Below are 21,448 nucleotides of genomic sequence, written 5' to 3'. Positions count from 1 at the left end.
TTAGCTTCACAGCATTCCATTGATTACTCGTAACTTTTAATTTTAACGTCTTCACGTTCTTCCAGTTTTTTTTTCAAGAACTTATGCTATTTTAGGGTGAAAGCAATTTGCACGTCCCTTACTTCAAAAACAAATTGATCTTATCAGCATTCACTTGAAGAGGTTGTTGGAAATGCCCAGCTCCCTGCAATAGCACCACCAGCGATTGGCTCCTCTCATCGTCTATGTCATTTTTCCGCGACGGTGGGTGATGTCATAATATGCGACAGCGCGTGTTCCCGGAGCTGTAGCTGGAGTTGGAGCTGGCGGGAATCCCGGGTAAGTTGTTATTTCGTTACAGGGGCAACATTGTAGCCAGGTGATTCTAATTCCGCGGTGCCCATGTCTTTACAGCTATACTCCGTCAGATCATGTTTCTTACGCTTTATTTACATACTGAGCAGCGATAGTAAGACTTTCCTATTGCTTTTAATTTGTAAGCACGTTGCTGTCCTAGTGGGGTTTATTTGTACATGCTGCTCCAGCTATACTTAATAAAAAGCTCAATGATCAGTGGCGTGGTACACGTTGTTTCATTTCCACTTATCTTTTTTGAATGACTAGAGTTCAACCCAGTATTATTGAGGTTTCTCCTTCTCCAATCCCACCTTGAGGGCACTCCCGTTGCTTCTCATAGCCAAGTCTCTGATTAAAATAGAAGTGCCAAAATTTTCTTTTTAATAGTACATGTATTTGATTGGTTGAACGTTCGAGGTAGAGAAAAAGAGTGGGAAGTATGACAGATTTTATTGCTTTATTTGTTCACCTGTGTTAGCTGTGGCTCAGTTGGTAACACTCGCCTGTGAGTCACAAGGTGTTCCAAAAATCTTGGCCGATACTCCAACACGGTACTGAGGGAGTGAGCACAAACATCTTGGCTGACACTCCAACACGGTACTGAGGGAGCGAGCACAAACATCTGGGCTGACACTCCAACACGGTACTGAGGGAGCGAGCACAAACATCTGGGCCGACACTCCAACACGGTACTGAGGGAGCGAGCACAAACATCTGGGCCGACACTCCAACACGGTACTGAGGGAGCGAGCACAAACATCTGGGCCGACACTCCAACACGGTACTGAGGGAGCGAGCACAAACATCTGGGCCGACACTCCAACACGGTACTGAGGGAGCGAGCACAAACATCTGGGCCGACACTCCAACACGGTACTGAGGGAGCGAGCACAAACATCTGGGCCGACACTCCAACACGGTACTGAGGGAGCGAGCACAAACATCTGGGCCGACACTCCAACACGGTACTGAGGGAGCGAGCACAAACATCTGGGCCGACACTCCAACACGGTACTGAGGGAGCGAGCACAAACATCTGGGCCGACACTCCAACACGGTACTGAGGGAGCGAGCACAAACATCTGGGCCGACACTCCAACACGGTACTGAGGGAGCGAGCACAAACATCTGGGCCGACACTCCAACACGGTACTGAGGGAGCGAGCACAAACATCTGGGCCGACACTCCAACACGGTACTGAGGGAGCGAGCACAAACATCTGGGCCGACACTCCAACACGGTACTGAGGGAGCGAGCACAAACATCTGGGCCGACACTCCAACACGGTACTGAGGGAGCGAGCACAAACATCTGGGCCGACACTCCAACACGGTACTGAGGGAGTGCTATACAGTTTGAGGTGCTGTCTTTTGGATGAGATGTTGAACCAACTGCTGGATGTAAAGGATCCCATAGCTTTATTTTGAAAAAGGGAAGGGAAATCATCACTGGTGCCCTGGCCAATATTAATCCCTCGATCAACATCACAAAAACATATTATCTGGTCATTATCCTGTTGTTTGTGGGAATTTGTTTTGTTCAAATTGACTGCTGCCTTTCCTACGTCCCAATAGCGACTACAACCTTAAAGTTGTAAAAGTGCTTTGAGATCTGGTGGTTGTCAAAAGGGCTACATAAATGCAAATCTCTCTTCGTGCAATGTAAGTGTTGCTGGTAAGGCCAGCATGTGTTGCTCATCCCCAGCTTCCTTTGGGAATGTGATGAGCTGCTGCCTTGAACTGCTGCAGTCTGTGTTGTAGATATACCCATAGTACTGTTGGGGAGGGCATTCCAGGATTTTGACCCAGTGCCAATGAAGGAATGGCAACATAGTTCCAAGTTAGGATTGTGTGTGATTTGGAAGAGAACTGACAGGTGGTGATGTTCCCATGTTCTGCTGTCCTTGCTCTTCTAGGTAGTAAAGCTGAGGTGTTTGGAAGCTGGAAGGAAGCTTGGCAAGTTGCTGCAGTGTATTTTGCACATGGTACACGTGGCTATGTATTCACCTTGCCATTTCTGCAGCTACTAATTTGCTCAACCACACCCTCACCTCAACCTTTGAGGCCCTTGTCCCTGTTAAAACTACTACACTCTCTCATCCTGGCTGCTTCCCCTGGAAAGACCTTCATTGCAGCTCCCTGAACTCCAAGGGTCTTTGAATGAGTTGTCACCCAAATTTGTATCTATTTTTCCCAAACTCCTAGTTTGAAACCCTCCAATCAGGTTTCTGATGCTGACAGTACTGAAGCACTTATTAAAATCACAAATGACATCTTATGGGACTGCCCAAGGCAGGCTATCCCACCTCTCCTTATCAAACTGTCTGCCACCTTTGATAGAGTTGATCACTGCAACACCTGTTGTCTCCCTGGTTCCATTTGGAGCTATTTAATCGTAGTCAGAGAATTGCCATCAATGGCTTCTCTTCCCATTCTTGCATTGTCACCTCTGGTCTCCCCCAAGGATCTGTCCTTAACTACCTCCTCTTTCACATCCAATGCTGCCCTTCAGGATATTAATTTTCACATCTAATGCTGATGGCACCCAATTTTACATCACTACCTCTCTTGATTTCCCCCACTGTTTCTAAATTATCGGACTGTTATTGCGACATTCAGTACTGAGAACAGCAATTTCACCCAATTAAGTATCATGAAGAGCAAAGCCATAGCCTTTGGCTCTTGCTACCAACTGCATTCCCCAATCACCAACTCCATCTGTCTGGAGGCTAAAGCAGACTGTTTTCATCCTCAGTGTCAAATTTGACCCCAAGATGTGTTTCCAACCACGTATTCCTGCTATCACTAAGACTGCCTATTTCTACGTGCGTAAGGTCGCCTACCTCTGCGCTTCTGTTGCTGAAACCTCATCCATACCTTTGTTACCACTAGACTTGACTATTCTAACATACTGCTGGCCAGCCTCCTCATTCTGCCCTCTGTAAGCTTGGCTATCTAAAACTCTGCTGCTCCTGTCCAAACCAGCATCAAATTCTGTCCACAAATTCTGTTTGCTAACCTCCACTGGATGCTGGTTAAGCAATGTCTCAATTTTTTAAACTCTCATCCTTGTTGTCCAATCTTTCCAAGTCCTGGCTCCCCACTATCTCTGTAATCTCCTCCTGTTCCCACACCCACAGAGTTATCTGCACTCCCTTAAGCCTGGCCTCCTAAGTATCCACGTTGTTCATCACTCCATGTGGCCACGGCTTCAGCTGTCTGGACTCTGGAATTCTTTACTAAATCTCTTTGCCTCTCTAAACTTGCGTTCCTCCTTTTAATACACTCCTTAAAACCTTTCACTTTGACTTAACTTTTGGTCATCCATAATATCTCCTTATATGGCTTGCTGTCATAAGTTATTTTATAAGCACCTTGGGGCGTTTTAAAGACATTGATTTAAAGCTTAATAGGGTGATCCAACATCGAATGCTCATTGTGATGCAGTACATAACTTTTTGGTTTCATTTTACCTGTGGTTTGTAAAATCAGTAAGGTTACACAAATAATTGTTTCTTCATGCTGGATCCATAAACACAGACGTCAGAGAAGGTTGGAAAGCATAGTAAGCCTGAGGATTGGGAGTGTTTTAGAAACCAGAAAAGGGCAACCAAAAGCTGATTTCAAAAAAGGAAAAAAATAAAATGGGTGGAAACGAACCAGGAATATAAAAATGGGTTGTAAGAGCTTTTACAAGCACATAAAAAGCAGAGACAGGAGAAATTATCATAGGGAATGATGAAATGGCAGAGATATTGAACAAATATATTGTCTGTCTTCACAACAGAAGACACAAATTACATACTAGGATTAGGGCTAACAAGAATCAGGAGCTTGAGGTAGTTAATATCAACAGAGCTAAAGAACTCGAGAAACTTAAGGAATAAAAGCCAACAAATCCCTCGGACCTGAAGGTTACATTCTAATGTTCTAAAAAGGGGTAACCAGAGCATCCATTGTCTCTGCAGCTATGATTTTCCAAAATTCCCTAGAATTGTCCCAGCAGATTGCAAGTTACTAAAAGTAACACCACTATTCAAAAAAAAAAGCAAGATAGAAAACTGGGAACTAAGGACCAATTAACCTGACATCAGTCATCAGGAAAATGCTGAAATCTATTATTAAGGAAGCATTTAAAAATGCACTTAAATCCTAGTATGATCAGACAAAGTGACATGGATTTATGAAAGGAAATCATGTTTGACCAGCATATTTGTGTTTTTTTGAGGATGTAGATAAAGGACAATTGGTAGATGTCGTATACTTGGATTTCCAAATTAGATAATGTGTTACACAAAAGCTTATCTTCAATTTAAAGATAAGGCCTCATGGAGCTGGGGTAATGCACTAGCATGATGGAGGATTAGTTAACAGAGAGGAAGCAGTGTAGGAATAGTGGCATGCTGTGTCTAGTGCTGCAAGGATCAGTGCTGGGACTTTAGAAATTTATAATCTATTTTGTCACTTAGATGAGGAGACCAAGTTGGTTGTGGATACAAAGTTAGGTAGGAATGTAAGCTGTGAGGAGGACACACTTTGGCTGACGAGATATAGGTAGGCTAAGTAAGTGGCTAATACAGTGGCAGATGGAATATAATGTGGGAAAGTATGAGGTCATTTCCTTTGGTTGTCGGAATAGAAAAGTAGAATATTGTTCATAAAGGTGTGAAACTTTGAAATGTTGTTCAAGGCGGTGTTGGGCATACTGGTACAGGCAACATAAAGTTAGCATGTAGGCACAGCAAGCAATTCGGAAGGCAAATGGCATGTTGACCTTGTACTCCAATCCTTTTGCAATCAAGAATAATAACGTCTTATTGGCGAATTTGGTGAATTTGGGGGTGGGGGAGGGGGCAGGTAGAACTGGATAGAGGGCCAGTAATAGGTGGAGATAGCCAAAAGATGTCATAGACTAAAGGATAAAGAGGTGTTGAAGGTGGTGATATTATCTAAGGAATGTGCTAATAGGCGACAAGAAGGGTAGAAAGCAGGACGAGCAAGGTACAGATAGCCCTAGTGGGGGTGGGGTGGGGGGAGGGATCGACAAAAGCTAAAAGGTAGAGATAAAACAATGGATGGAAATACATTTAAAAATAATGGAAATAGGTGGGAAAAGAACAATCTATATAAGTTATTGGAAAAAAGGGGGATAGGAAAGGGGGTGGGGATGGAGGAGAGAGTTCATGATCTAAAATTGTTGAACTCAATATTCAGTCCAGAAGGCTGTAAAGTGCCTAGTCAGAAGATGAGGTGCTGTTCCTCCAGTTTGCGTTGAGCTTCACTGGAACAATGCAGCTAGCCAAGGATGGACATGTGGGCATGAGAGCAGGGTGCAGTGTTGAAATGGCAAGTGACAGGGAGGTCTGGGTCATGCTTGCGGACAGACCGAAGGTGTTCCGCAAAGCGGTCACCCAGTCTGCGCTTGGCCTCTCCAATGTAGAGGAAACCGCATTGGGAGCAGCGAATGCAGTAGACTAAATTGAGGGAAGTGCAAGTGAAATGCTGCTTCACTTGAAAGGAGTGTTTGGGCCCTTGGATGGTGAGGAGAGGGGAAGTAAAGGGGCAGGTGTTGCACCTTCTGCAGTTGTATGGGAAGGTGCCGTGGGAGGGGGTTGAGGTATATGGGGTGATGGAGGAATGGACCCGGAGGGAACGATCCCTGCGGAATGCCGCCGGGGGGGGGGTGAAGGGAAGATGTTTGGTGGTGTCGTCATGCTAGAGTTGGCGGAAATGGCGGAGGATGACCATTTGAATGTGGAGGCTGGTGGGGTGATAAGCGAGGACAAGGGGGACCCTATCATGTTCTGGGAGGGAGAGGAAGGTGTGAGGGTGGATGCGCTGGAGATGGGCCAGACACAGCTGAGGGCCCTGTCAACCACTGTGGTTGGAAAATCTCTGACGCTCCCCTTCCCTTCCTTGACCTCTCTGTCTCAATTTCTGGTGATAGACTGTGCACCAATATTCATTACAAGCCTACTGACTCCCACAGCTACCTCGACTACAGCTCCTCACACCCCGCTTCCTGTAAGGACTCCATCCCATTCTCTCAGTTCCTTCACCTCTGTCGCATCTGTTCTGATGATGCCACTTTCAAAAACAGTTCCTCTGACATGTCTTCCTTCTTCCTTAACCGAGGTTTTCCATCCACGATGGTTGACAGGGCCCTCAGCCCTCACACCTTCCTCCCTCCCAGAACCATGATAGGGTCCCCCTTGTCCTCACTTATCACCCCACCATCCTCCGCATTCAAAGGATCATCCTCTGCCATTTCCGCCAACTCCAGCATGATGCCACCACCAAACACATCTTCCCTTCACCCCCACCTGGCGGCATTCCGCAGGGATTGTTCCCTCCGGGTCCACTCCTCCATCACCCCCTACACCTCAACCCCCTCCCACGGCACCTTTCCATGCAACCGCAGAAGGTGCAACACCTGCCCTTTACTTCCCCTCTCCTCACCGTCCAAGGGCCCAAACACTCCTTTCAAGTGAAGCAGCATTTCACTTGCACTTCTCTCAATTTAGTCTACTGCATTCGCTGCTCCCAATGCAGTTTCCTCTACATTGGAGAGACCAAACACAGACTAGGTGACCGCTTTGCAGAACACCTTCGGTCTGTCCGCAAGCATGACTCAGACCTCCCTGTCACTTGCCATTTCAACACTCCACCCTGCTCTCATACCCATATGTCTGTCCTTGGCCTGCTGCAATGTTCCAGTGAAGCTCAGTGCAAACTGGAGGAACAGCGCCTCATCTTCCGACTAGGCACTTTACAACCTTCCGGACTGAATATTGAGTTCAACAATTTTAGATTGTGAACTCTCTCCTCCATCCCCACCCCCTTTCTGATCCCCCTTTTTTCCAAAAATTTATATAGATTTTTCTTTTCCCACCTATTTCCATTATTTTTAAATGTTTTTCCATCCATTGTTTTATCTCTACCTTTTAGCCTATTTCGATCCCTTCCCCCCACCCCACCCCCACTAGGGCTATCTGTACCTTTCTACCCTTAATTTCATCTATTAGCACATTCCTTAGATAATATCACCACCTTCAACACCTCTTTGTCCTTTAGTCGATGACATCTTTTGGCTATCTCCACATATCACTGGCCCTCTATCTAGCTCTACCTGTCCCCCCCCTCCCCCCCCTTTAAACCAGCTTATATTTCACCTCTTTTCTATTTTTCCTTAGTTCTGTTGAAGAGTCATACGGACTCGAAATGTTAACTGTGTTCCTCTCCGTAGATGCTGTCAGACCTGCTGAGTTTTTCAAGGTATTTTTATTTTTATTTTTGTTTTGGATTTCCAGCATACGCAGTTTTTTGCTTTTATCCCTACTTTTGTAATTAATTCCCCTCACAATAAATGATATTCTATTAGCTTTCCTAATTACTTGCTGTACCTGCAGACTAAGCTTTTGGGATTAATGCATTAGGACACCTGGATCCCTCTGAAATGAGCTCTGCAATCTCTCACCATTTTAATAATAAGCTTTTTTTTCCTGCCAAAATGAATGTTTCACATTTTCCCACATTATACTCCATTTGTCAGAAATTTGCCCACTCACTTAACCTATCTATGTCACTTTGTAGCGTCCTTACATCCTCTTCACAATTGCTTTCCTACCTATCTTTGTCGTCAGTCAACTTAGCAACCATTCCTTTGGTTCAAGTCATTTAAATAAATTTTAAAAAGTTGAGGCCCCAGCACAGACCCCTCTGGCTCATCGCTCATCACCTCCTGCCATAAATAACCTCCTTTATTTTTAAACTCACCAAAAATCTTGCTGCTGGGATTATTTAAATTGGGACAACCACTCTTGCAAAAAAATACACATGCATCTCACATACAAAATACATTGATCATGGTCAGTAAGAATGCACACACAATCCTGTCTGTGACACATTGGAGATTCTGAAGGGGCTTGACAGTATTCACTGACAGGTTGTTTCCCCTAGCTGGAGATACAGAACATGGGTCAGGGTGGTTGTGGATGCTTCATCATTGAGTTTATTCAAGACAGGCATCAATAGATTTTAATCTCAGGAATTTGAGGGGTGTGGGGTGTGGGCAGGAAAATGGAGTTGAGGTAGTTGATCAGCCATGGTCTTATTGAATGGGGGAGCAGGCTAAAGGAGCTGAATGGTCTACTCTTGCTTCTATTTATGTTCTAACTGAATTAAGACTTCTTGTAAATAATGCTGTGTCATTCATGTTTGCATTATGAATCTTTTCCTTTGTCTTTTCAGGTTTGATTTTGAGGAATTATGACAGACCAAAGAGGAGATAAAGAGATTCAGCTCCATCTCCAGACAGACACAGCTGAGAAGAAAGTGATCTCTGAGGGCAGTTTTTTGATGGAAAGCAATAATAATTTGGCTGCCAAACAATATGTGCTGCCAGCAGCAGAATTGTGCACTCAAGTGTGTAAAAGTGAATCCCTGATGGCTGTCTCTGAAGTTGGTGTGATAAAGCAGACAGATTCTAAAGCTCAGCATGAACTGGGTGTTCCATCTCCACAGTGCACTGCGAGTGGAGTTAATGGTAATGTAGTGCCTTGTGTAACTCTGACAACATCTATTGCGCAAGGAAATTTGGATGCAGTTAAATCAAGTGAAGTTGACACCTCTGAGAAGTGTGATATTACATTAGTCAGTCCTGCCCCAGTCACTGGTGATCAAGAGATGGAGGTTTCAGTGTCTGCTCAGCTGGAGACTTTATCTTTTAAAAGATCACAATTGATATGCCAGGACCCAGAGTATACACAAGGCAAGCAGTTAGGCCAGAGTAGTAAATTCCCGTGGGTTGATGTTACGTTACAAGATGTTGCAGCTGATGAAGAAGACAGTGAAGACGATGCAAGCTCATCATCTGAAGACACTTCATCAGACAGGTGAGCATTCAGTGAAAGGAGCCATTAGTAAAATTTGCCAGATGGTATAACAGTAAAATATTCAGTTTATTCCAGTGAAGGGGGCTCGTTTTATTCTTTCAAGAATGCGGTAGTGAGCAGCCTTTTGAACTGCTGCAGCCCATGTGGTGGTCGGAAGGGAGTTCCAGGATTTTGATCCCGTGACAGTGAAGGAGTGGCAATATAATCCAAGTCAGGATTGTGTGGGCTCGGTGGGGAACTTGCAGGTGATGGTGTTCCTATGCACCTGCAGTCCTTGTCTTTCTGGGTGGTAGTGGTCATGGGTTTGGAAGGTGCTGCAGTGTATCTTGTAGATTGTACACACTGCTGCCACTCTGCATTTCTGATGGAGGGAGTGGATGTTGAAGGTAGAGGATGAGGTACCTATCAAGGGGGTTAGTTTATCCTGAATGGCGTCAAGCTTCTTGAGTTGTGGGAGCTCATCCAAGCAAGAGGGGAGTATTACATCACAATCCTGACTTGTGCCTTGTGGACAGGCTTTGGGGAATCAGGAGGGAAGTTACTTGTCGCACGATTCCTAGCCTCTGACTGGCTCTTGTAGCCACAGTGTTTATATGCCTAGTCCAGTTCAGTTTCTGGTTGATGGTAACTCCCGGGATGTTGGTAGTGGGGGGGTTCAGTGAAGTGATGTCATGCCATTGTAATAGCCATGTCATTGAATGTCAAGGGGAGATGGTTTAGATTGACTCTTGTTGGAGATGGTCATTACCTAGTACTTGTGTGGTGTGAATGTACCTCACCACTTATTAGCCCAAGCCTGAATATTGTCTGGGTCTTGCTGCATATGGACATGGACTGCTTCAATATGAGGAGTGGCAAATGGTATTGAACACTGTGCAATCATCAGCAAACATCCCCATTTCTGACTTTGATGGAAGGAATGTCATTGATGAAGCAAAGGTTATTGGGGATAAGTGGGATGTGGACTTGAGGCCACAGTCAGATCAGCCATAACCTTATTGAATGGTGGAGCAGGCTTGTTGTGGAGTATCTAAAAGACTTTCAATACAGTCGACTGCAGGTAGATTCAGCAGAAATTCTTTATTTAGTGCAAGTATGCATTTCTGGGAAATGCTCCTTCAGAATGCTCTAAAAGACAATTCGAAGTTGCACAGTTTCTGTCAGATATTTACATAATCCTTTAGGTATCGCCCCATTAATCCGCAATGTTCTTATCTTGTATGTCTAATTGTTACATCTTTAATTACATATGAGTTTACAATATAAACACGGAATGACCTGTTCATCACCTCTGTCATCACCACTGCAGTTCTGGAGGAATTTGTAGAATAATCACAGAATGACCTGATTGTTAGCATAAATGATGTTCCAAAACATGTACTTTGCTTATCTATCCTGACGTTTCATTGTAGTGTCTAGCATTCTGCATATCTTGACCCTGAGGTCAAGCTATTAGTTTATTAGAGTATAACTCATAGACCCTTCATCAACTTATTTTATCCTGACTCAAAGGTCACAATCCTTTAGCTATATTATGGACTGATCCATAGGCTAGTCATCAGCTCCCGGGCCTGGCCAAAAGCTCATGCACATTCTAGCTTTTTTTTCTAAGCTGCGCTTAACTTGTATCCACAACTTGGCCAAGCCTGGGTAATCCCATGATGCATCCTGATATGCCTCTTTAGTGCAAATGACCTACTCCTGCTCCTAATTCATATGTTTGTCTGTTAGCTGAAGATGGTTGGGCCTAAGACAATACCCTGAGGAACTCCTGCAGTGGGACTGAGCTGATTGATCTCCAACAACCATTTTCCTTTTTCAGGCATGACTCCAATCAGTGGAGTTTTCCTGCTGATTCGCCTTGACTTCAGTTACGCTTGGGCTCCTTGATGCCACACCCATTAAATGTAACTTCTTTCAAGTTTCTTTTTAAATTATGTAGAGCCTTTCATAAGCTGAGCACAGATAAGAAGTGATAAGTAACTGGATGATTTTTGTGCTGTTGGTTGAATGATAGATATTGGATATGAAAGCCATATTATGCTGGGTGTACAACTAGTACCTGATTCACTATTGCCTGTTTTAGCTCCCCGTTGAATTGAAAGTTTCAACAATAGTGTCATGATGAAGATGGGGAAATGAGAGGAGTTACGTTATGAATTGCAGGACCACTCCCACAACAGCAGCTTGCATCTGTATAAATAGGCACAAAATGTTTTAACTCACTTCAGAGAAGCATAATCTCAAAATGGACCCCCAGGCAAAGAATAAAATATTAAAAAGGGCATCTAAACACTTGGTAAAAGTGGTGGATAAGAAGGCCTTTAAAAGAGAATAACAATATGAAGAGAAGTATTTATCAAGAGAATCTTAGTGTGTGAAGCCTAGAACACTGAAGGCAGAGTGGATGCAAAAGTGGCCAGCCAAAGGAATTGGGAAGCTGACCTTGTGCCATCAGAAAGGGGCAGATTCTGGGTGAGGAATGAGGGGACCAAGGAGAGTTCCCTGGAGGCTTGGTGGTAAAAGTATATTGGTGAGAAGAGAAGAAAATGCTGGTTGGGATTGGACTGGTAAAAGTGGACCTAATCATCTTCAATTCAGGACAGTTTGAATCTCCCCTGGCAACTGCAAGGTATTCTATTGCACCAACGCACAAGCTTGACACCATCCAGGACAGAGCTGTTTGTTTGGTCAGAATCTTTACCACCAAACTTAAAATCCACCTCCCTTATCACTGTTGTACTGCAGCTACAGTATGTACTCTCTAAAAGATGCACTGTAGCAAATCACCAAGCTTACTTCAACAGCCCCTCCCTTCTTTGACTTATTTCATTTGTCAAGAGCAGCATTATTATCATGGGAGCACCATTCCCACCCCAACTTCCCAATTAAAACTTTACTAGGGTACATAAGAACAGAAGTTGGCCATTCAACTCCTTGTCTTTTCAGCCATTGAGTTAGATCATGGCTGATCTGTATCTTCACCCAATTTGCTCATTGCTGTTTTATATTCGTTAATACTATTACCCCCAAAAACTCCTTTGATCTTCATTGAAAAGTTGACCCAGTTGGGATATTGGACTTGGAGGTATATTTACCATTCCTTCAGTGCTACTAGGTCAAAATCCAAAAATTCTTGCTTGGCATCTTATTGGCACCATTAGCAAAAATAGCAGCAGTTCAAGTGGGACACCCACCATTGCCTCAAAGGTAACTAGAGATAAATCAGTATTACTGTGTCATAAACTCTGAATCCAATACATTAAACTAGAAATTTATGAAACTTTGCAAAACATACAGATTTAACGGTGTTATACGACTAAAGAGAGTATACGACTAAACTACCATTCTCCTAAACTTTTAATAAGAAGGGAAGAATCATTTATGTACTGTTCTTCTGACCACCAGACGCCTCAAAATGCTTTAAAGCCAATTAAATACTTTTCTGAAGCATAGTCACTGTTACAATAATGACCAGACGATCTGTTTTTGTTATGTTGATGGAGGGATAAATATTGGCCAGGACACCAGGGTTAACTTCCATGGTCATCTTCAAAATAGTACCATGGGATTTCTTACAGCCACCTGAACAGACAAAGGGGGCATTTGTTTAATGCCTCTCTGGAAAGACAGCACCTCCAACAGCGCAGTACTCCCTCAATACTACACTGGAGTGTCAGCCTTGAGCCGTGGAGTGGTATTCAACTCCGAACCTAAAAATTGAGCTGGATAATGGAAGAGAGGCATTAGAGAAGCATGGGAGATGCATTAGAGAAGCTACAGAGAAGATTGAGGATTGACAAGTTATCATTGATGGAATCACAAGGAACATGAGTTGTGACTTTGGTTAGGGCTTTTCCAGAGCTGTGATATGGACGGTAGCCTGATCAGAGAGATGGGCACAAATTTGGAAGTTCAATAATTTGAGGGGAAAGAAAAGTTGGAGATGGGTTATAGTTTAAGGAGAAAGGGATCAAGCTCATATATTAGCACTAGAAATTCAGTAAGATCTGAAAAAAAAAAAATCAAAAGGGCTAAAAAAGAGCAAGGAGAGAAGATTGTATACTTCAGAATTGACTGTCTTTACATCATCTCAGTTGCTCTGGTGCATGCATGTAGCATGGAATCTCTATGATGAATAGAATAGCCAGATAGATATAGTGTTTGTATCACTTTAACAGTTTGTTCTTTGAATAACTCAACTACCTCCTTTTAACTCTGGAACTAACAGATTTGTGGCTTAGAGGCAAGAGTATTATTGACTTAGTCATAGCTGATATTAACTAATCAGATTTAGTGAGATAAAATTTAAAATTAAGAATGCTAACATTAAAGTGTTCTGAATTTTATTAAGTTTAGATCTGACATACATCTATAAATAGATGTTAAGGAAATAATAAAGTTAAAACAAAGTTAATTAGTTACAGGTAAATCGAGCTATATCTAAATATACAATTACTTGGAATCTAGATTATATCTCAAACTAAATGAATACTAATAAATAAAAATCAGAATTGGCAGTTTAATTTACAGGTATGTGCCAGAACAGTAAGGGAGTTTGTGGGCAGCACCACTGTATAGAGCAAATCCATCTTCTGTACATGTCTCTGGCTTGACCCTTCAGCTCAGAGCATTTGAGCTGGAGTTTGAGTTAGAGGCACTCTGACACAGGGGGAAATGGAAGAATTTTGGGACAGTTTTCTCCAGCGTGGAGTTCTGCCACAGAGCAAAGCACAGTTGCAGGAAGGAGAGAGTGTGAATGTTGGCAGGATAAGGGGAACTAAGGCATGATAAGAGAAGGACTTCTCACAGATACTGGTTCTATTCAACAGGTGCAATATTCTTGCTGCCTGTGAGGATAAGGATGCAGGCGGTGGTGGGGGGAAGCCAGAATGCTAATTTGATGCTGTGGAGCAGGAGGTGGAACGGGGAGTTGGTTGTGTGGGGCGGAGGATGTTTCCGAAGAACCGAATGTCAAATCCATTATGACTACAACTTCTCTAATCGGGGGATAGTTGCTCAGCAGTCATGACAGAGAACCCAAAAGCATATGTCATGCACTTGATGCAAAGGGAAAGAATATCATTGAGCAACTGGAGAGGAACTTGCAAAGGGAGGGGCAAGATCCAGTTGTCATGGCCCATGTGGGGACCAATGACGTAAGGAAGAAAAGAGAGGAGAACCTGTCACTGGAAAATCCAAAGTTAGGGACTAAATTTTAAAACAAGAGCTTGGGTGATAATTTCTGGATTTCTACTCAACCTATGTGCCAACTGCCATATTAGCATCCAAAATAAAGTGGGAGAACTGGAGTCTATAATCTATAGAAAGGAACCAGTGGTGCAGAGGAATAACAGACATGGCCATGTAAAGAATAATTCTGGTTAACTAAATATTGCAGCTACAAGATAATAGAAAGGCGTAGGAGAGCAGGGATAGAGAATCACTGTATGAATTGGAGACGACAGTGACAATGAAAAGGGACATAATTAACAGAAGGATAGAAACAGAATACATATGGATTGAAATAAAAGATGAGAAGGAATTTCTCACTATTACAAGCATAATCTAGACTACCTAATAGTGGAAAGGAGATGGAGGAAGAGATTTATAAGCAAGTATTTGAAATGAGTAAAAGAAGCAGAATAATAATCATGGGAGATTCTAACTATCCTCAAATAAACCGACAAGAAGTGGTAGCTACAGGGGCACAGGGAATGGAGCTTTTACAATAAGGCAGTCCAGGTCCAAATGCAGGAAGACTTGGACAATATCCAGCTTTGGGCTGACAAGTGGCAAGTAACGTAAGTAGTATAAGTGCCAGTCAATGACCATCTCCAGCAAGAGAGAATCCAACCATCGCCCCATGACATTCAATGGCATCATCAATACTGAATCCGCCACTACTAACGTCCTGGGGCTTACCATCGACCAGAAGCTGAACTGAACTGGTCTAGCCATATAAATACTGTGGCTACAAGGGCAGGTCAGAGGCTAGAAATCCTGTGGCATGTCACTCCCCAAAACCTGCTCACCATCTACAAGGCACAAGTCAGGAGTGTGATGGAATGCCCTCCACTTGCCTGGATGAGTGCAGCTCCAACAACAGTCAAGGAGCTTAACACATCCAGGACAAAGCAGCTCGCTTGATTTGCACCTCTTCCACAAACGTTCATTCCCTCCATCACCGATGCAGAGTGCCAGCAGTATGTACCATCCACAAGATGCACTGCAGCAACTTGCCAAGGCTCCTTAGACAGCACCTTCCAAACCTGCGACCTCTACCATCTAGAAGGACAAGGGCAGCAGACACGTGGGAGCACCACCACCTGGAAGTTCCCCTTCAAGTCACTCAAAACCCTGACTTGGAAATATATCGCTGTTCCTTCACTGTCACAGGTTAAAATCCTGGAAATCCCTCCCTAACAGCACTGTGGGTGTACCTACATCATATCGACAGCAGTTCATCACCATCTTCTCGAGGGCAATTGGGGATGGGCTGTAAATGCTGGCCTAGCCAGCACTGCCCACATCCCATGAAAGAATTTTTAAAAAAAAATGTGTGCACTCTTATCCAGTATATGAAAAGCTCAGCAAGAGAGAAAGCATTGCTGGATCTAGTAATGGAAATGAAACAGAACAGAAAATTGAGCATAAGGGAACATTTAGGAAATAACCTTCAGACTATAATGAGTTTTTAAAATTAAAAATTGAGAAGAACATGAGGCAAAGACCAAAGTAATAAATTGATTGAAAGCTGATTTTTAAGGGCATGGGAATGAAGCTCAAGGAAATAAATTGGAAAAATTACTGACAAACACAGAAATAAAAGAGCAATGGGAAGCACTTAAAATAGAGTATCAGTAAAATTTCAAGATAAACCCATCCCATTGAAACGTAAAAGCAAAGTAACCAGTAATGACCTACTATGGATAAATAAAATAAGGACAAAGTTGAATCGGAATAAAGGCATACACCAAGTATATATAGATAAAGCAGAGGATGATAAAAGGGAATATTATTGAAAGAAAAAAAAATAGGGAGGCAAAGAGAAATAATGGAATATGAAAGAATTGGTATTTTTATAGACACACCAAATAACACAAATGTCAGGATAGAAGTAAGGTCACTAAGGGATGCACATAGATAAACTGACAGGTAATGACAGCTAAATAGCAGAAATATTAATCAATTACTTGGCCTTGGCTTGACCAGGGAGATTAACATGTCAGACTTTATGTTGGAATGAGAGATTAAAAAAGACTTAAAGACGCGGGAAATGTTTTTCCATTTTTTCATGTACTGTGGGTGTTGCTGGGAAGGGCAATGTTTATTGCCCATCCCAAATGCCTTGATAAGGTGATGGGTGAGCTGTCTTCTTGAGTGCAACTTTGTGGTATGCTAGACTGCTTCAGAGGGCATTTAAATTGAGTTTTAATGGCACAGAAGGAGGCTATTCAGCCTATCAAGCTGAAGGCTGTTCAACTCATCAAGGCCTTGCCAACTCTAGAAGAATCCAGTTAGTCTGATTTCTCCCCCTCTCAAGTATTCCCTGTAGCCCTGCTAGTATATTTCTCTCTGGCTTTCACATTTTTCCTTTGCTCCGAGAATAACTCCAGCTTCCCCAATCTAACCTTGTAACTAAAGCCTCTCACCCCTGGAAGTTTCCTTTTATGCTCGCTCTCTCCAGGACCTTCACATCCTTCCTAAAGTGTGGTGACCAGAACTGAGCACAGTACTCAGAGTACTGAGCACTGATGTGGCCTAACGGGCTTTATAAAAGGTTCGGCACAATTTCCATTCTTTCGTACTTGATACCTCTGCATGATGCCCAAAATTCCATTTGCTTTTCTAACTACACTCCCAACATATCCTCCCACCTTCAAAGATTTATGCACAAGAACCCCAGCTCACTCTATCCCTGCACATTCTTTAGAACTGTGCCATTTCACTATGTATTACCTCACCCATCACTCCTGCCAAAATACATCATCACCTCACACTTTGTATTAATTTCCACTTGCCACTTTTCTGCCCATTCTATTTTATTACCTGTGCCTTGTTGCAGTCGATTGGTATCATCCTTGTGGTAAGTTTAGTATCATTGGCAAATTTTGAAATTTTACTCTATATTACAATATCCTAATCAACCACATTGCAGTGTGACTAGTGTGACAAGTAGGTTAGACCAGGAAGGACAACAGATATATTTCTCTAAAGGACATTATTGTAGCAGATGGGTTTTTATGCCAATCCAGTAGCTTCATGGTTACCATTGCCAATACTAGCTTTCTATTCCAGATTTTATTTAATTCACTGAATTTAAATTTCTCAGCTGCCAAGGTTGGATTTGAGCTTAGTGTTGTCTCTAGATTATTAGATCAACGTATCTGGGCTCCACAATCACCAGCAATCTATCACTTGATGCTGAAATCAAGATACACATTGCAAAAGCTGCAGCTGTTATGTCCGAACTGACTGAGAGCATGGATCAACACCAACCTTATTGAGAATACCAAACTGCGAGTCTACCAAGCCTGAATCCTCTGTGCACACATACAGTGGATAGACCTGGACAATATATGCTAAGCAGGAGAAAAGGCTGAACAGTTTCCACCTTTGCTATTTTAGACATCCTTAGCATTAGAAGAAGCAGAGCCTCAAAGGTCGTAATCTCAACTCCCACCACCTTCTCAAGGGCCACTAGGGATGGGCAATAAACGTTGGCCCAGCCAGCGACAACCACATCCCAAGAATGAATTTAAAAAATATGAAAATTACCTGAGACACATGCTAATTGCCATAGGACAAATCAGATTAGGGAGATGAATGTGTGGCTCACAAAGACTGGTGTGGGAAAAGTGGGTTCTGGTTCGTGGGGCACTGGCACCAGTACTGGGGAAATTGGGATCTGCACCATTGGCTTGGTCTACACCTGAACAGTGTTGGGACTGGTGTTTTTGCGAGTCACGTAACTAGTGAAGTGAAGAGGGTTTTAAAGTAAATGGGGGCAAGGGATTAAATTTAGGAAGATGTGGTAAATTGAAGAGTAGAGACCAGCAAAAGAGAGAGGTATTATTACGGGACATGAAAAACAGCCTGACAGGAAGGGATAGAGAATACAAATCGCACAGTAAATTAACATATGAGACTAGAGGTTTTTAAAAAGAAAAGGATAAAATTAAAGGCCCTGTACCTGAAAGCATGAAGCATTCGAAACAAAACCGATGAACTCAGAGTGCACGTAGAAATAAATAAGTTGGACTTGATAGCGATTTCAGAAACATGGCTGCAGGAGGACGTGGATTGGGACCTGAATAGTAAAGGATATAGGACATTTAGGAAGGACAAAATGAGAAAAAGATGGGAGGATGACTGTTGGAGAGTGGTGACCTAAGTTCAGGAAACCAGGATGTAGAAACGGTTTGGGTGGAGATGGGGAAATGCTAAAGGCAAGAAGTCACTTGCGGGAATTATGTATAGGCCCCCTAGGAGTAACTACATGGTAGGATGGAGCAGAAAAGGAAGAAATAATGCGAGATTGTCAGAAAGGTATGATGATAATCATGGGAGATTTTAATCTACATATAGACTGGAAAAGTCAGATGGGCAGAGGTAGCCTAGATGAGTTCATAGAATGTTTTCAGGATAGTTTCTTGGAGCAGCATGTTCTCGAGCCAACCAGACATCAGGCTATACCAGACCTGGTATTGTGTGCTGAGATGAGATTAATTAGTGATTTCATAGTGAAGGTGCCCCTAGGTAGCACCAACCATAATATGATTGAATTTTACATTCTGTTTGAGGGAGAGAGGAGTGGGTCTGGTACTATGTTTTTAAACTTAAATAAGGGCAATTATGAGGGCATGAAAGCACAGCTGGCTAAAGTGAATTGGCAAATTAGGTTAAGGGGTAGGTTAATAGAGATACAGTGGCAAACATTTAAGGGGATATTTCAGAATACACAATAGATACATTCCAACGAGTAAGAAAAATTCTAAGGGGTAGACACACCATCTGTGGTTAACTAGAAAGATTAAAGATAGTATGAAACTTAAAGAAAAAGTATATATTTGTGCACAGACAGGTGGAAATTCAGAAGATTGGACAGAATGTAAGGAACAGCAAAGGATGTCTAACAGATTAATAATGAGGGTAAAATTTAAAGTATGAGAGAAAGCTAGCCAGAAATGTAAAAACAGATAGTAAGAATTTCTATAAATATGCAAAAAAAAGAAACTAGTTAACAAAGTGGGCATTGGTCCTTTAGAAAGTGAGTCTGGAAAATTGATAATGGAAGGCAAGGAGATGGCAAATTAATCAAACAGCTATTTTGCATCAGCCTTCATTATAGACGATACAAGTAACATGCCAGTAGCAGCTATAGATCAGGACATGGAAGGGAGGAAGAAACTCAGGAAAATTACAATCACCAGAGAAGTGGTCCTGGGTAAATTGTTGGCTGACAAGTGCCTGGGTCCTGATGGACTTCATCCTAGAGTCTTAAAAGTAGTGGCTAGTGATTGTTGATGCATAGAGGTCTAGAGCACAGAAAAAGGCCCTTTGGCCCATCAAGTCTACACTGGTTAAGCAAGTACCTAACTATTTTAATCCCATTTTCCAGCACTAGGCCCATAGCCTTGCATGCCATGGCATCGCAAGTGCACATCCAAATACTTCTTAAATGTTATGAGGGTTTCTGCCTCTACCACCCTTTCAGACAATGAGTTCCAGATTCCCACCACCTTCTGGGTGAAAAAATTCTTCTTCACATCCCCTCTAAACCTCCTGCCCCTTACCGTAAATCTATGCCCCCTGGTTATTAATCCCTCCACCAAGGGGAAAAGTTCCTTCCTGACCATCCTATCTATGCCCCTCATAATTTTATACACCTCAATCATGTCCCCCCTCAATCTCTTCTACACCAGGGAAAATAACCCCAGTCTATCCAATCTCTTCTCATAACTAAAACTCTCCAGCCCAGGCAACATCCTGGTAAATCTCGTCTGCACTCTCTCGAGTGCAATCACATCCTTCCGATAATGCGGATTCCAGAACTGCATGCAATACCCTAGCTGTGGCCTAACCAGCGTTTTATACAGTTCCAGCATAACCTCCCTGCTCTTATATTCTATGCCTCGGCTAATAAATGCAAGTATCCACAAATGCCTTCTTAACCACCTTATCTACCGACTACCTTAAGGGACCGGTGGGCATGCACACTAAGGTCCCTCTGATCCTCGGTACTTCCCAGGGTTCTACCATTCATCGTGTATTCCCATGCCTTGTTTGTCCTGTCCAGGTGCATCACCTCGCATTTATCCGGATCAAATTCCATTTGCCACTGATCAACCCATCTGACCGGCCCGTCTATATCCTCCTGTAATCTAAGGCTAACCTCCTCACTACTTAATACCCCAGCAATTTTTGTGTCATCCGTGAATTTACTGATCAACCCCCTACATTCAAGTCTACATCGTTTATATATACCACAAACAGCAAGGGACCCAACACCGATACCTGTGGAACCCCACTGGACATGGGCATCCAGTCACAAAAACACCCCTCGACCATCACCCTCTGCTTCCTGCTATTGGGGATCCAATTTGCCAAAGTGCCTCGGATCCCATGGGCTCTTCCCTTCGTTATCAGCCTCCCATGCGGGATCTTATCAGAAGCCTTGCTGAAATCCAAAAAGACTATGTCAAATGCATTGCCTTCATTTACACGCCTGGTCACCTCTTCGAAAAATTCAATCAAATTGGTTAGACATCACGTCCCCTTAACAAAACCATGCTGACTGTCCTTGATGAATCCTTGCCTCTCCAAGTGTAAATTAATTCTGTTCCTCAGAATTGCTTCCAATGGTTTCCCCACCGCTGAGGTTAGACTGACTGGCCTGTTGTCCCCTGGTTTATCCCATTTCCCCCCCTTATAAGACCATAAGACATAGGAGCAGAAATTCGGCCATTTGGCCCATCGGGTCTGCTCCGCCATTCATTCGTGGTTGATAAGTTTCTCAACCCCATTCTCCCGCCTTCTCCCGGTAACCATACCAATCAAGAACCTATCTATCGCGGTCTTAAATACACTCAATGACCTGGATTCCACAGCCTTCTCTGGCAATGAATTCCATAGATTCACCACTCTGGCTAAAGAAGTTTCTCCTCATCTCTGTTCTAAAAGGTCTTCCCTTTACTCTGAGACTGTGCCCTCGG

The 21,448-nt window shown here is 43.1% G+C and overlaps 1 protein-coding gene across 2 annotated transcripts in view; it reads left to right on the top strand.

Annotated features, from left to right (window-relative positions):
* The first annotated feature begins 241 nt into the window (after nt 1-241).
* naf1 (nuclear assembly factor 1 homolog (S. cerevisiae)) overlaps nt 242-21,448 on the top strand; it is a 292,709-nt gene continuing 271,502 nt past the window's right edge. For both annotated transcript variants that reach the window (XR_005942629.1, XM_041184276.1), the window contains exons 1-2: nt 242-318; nt 8,587-9,230. Coding sequence is in view for 1 of the 2 variants with exons in the window: in XM_041184276.1 (XP_041040210.1) it covers nt 8,605-9,230 (626 nt within the window). In the remaining variant the exon portion in view is untranslated. The remainder of the gene's footprint in view (nt 319-8,586; nt 9,231-21,448) is intronic.

This window comes from Carcharodon carcharias, chromosome 1 (genome assembly GCF_017639515.1).
Source record: "Carcharodon carcharias isolate sCarCar2 chromosome 1, sCarCar2.pri, whole genome shotgun sequence".
Lineage (NCBI taxonomy): Eukaryota > Metazoa > Chordata > Chondrichthyes > Lamniformes > Lamnidae > Carcharodon > Carcharodon carcharias.
Note: the sequence above shows the minus strand (reverse complement) of the source record. Positions and strands in the feature narration are given on the sequence as shown.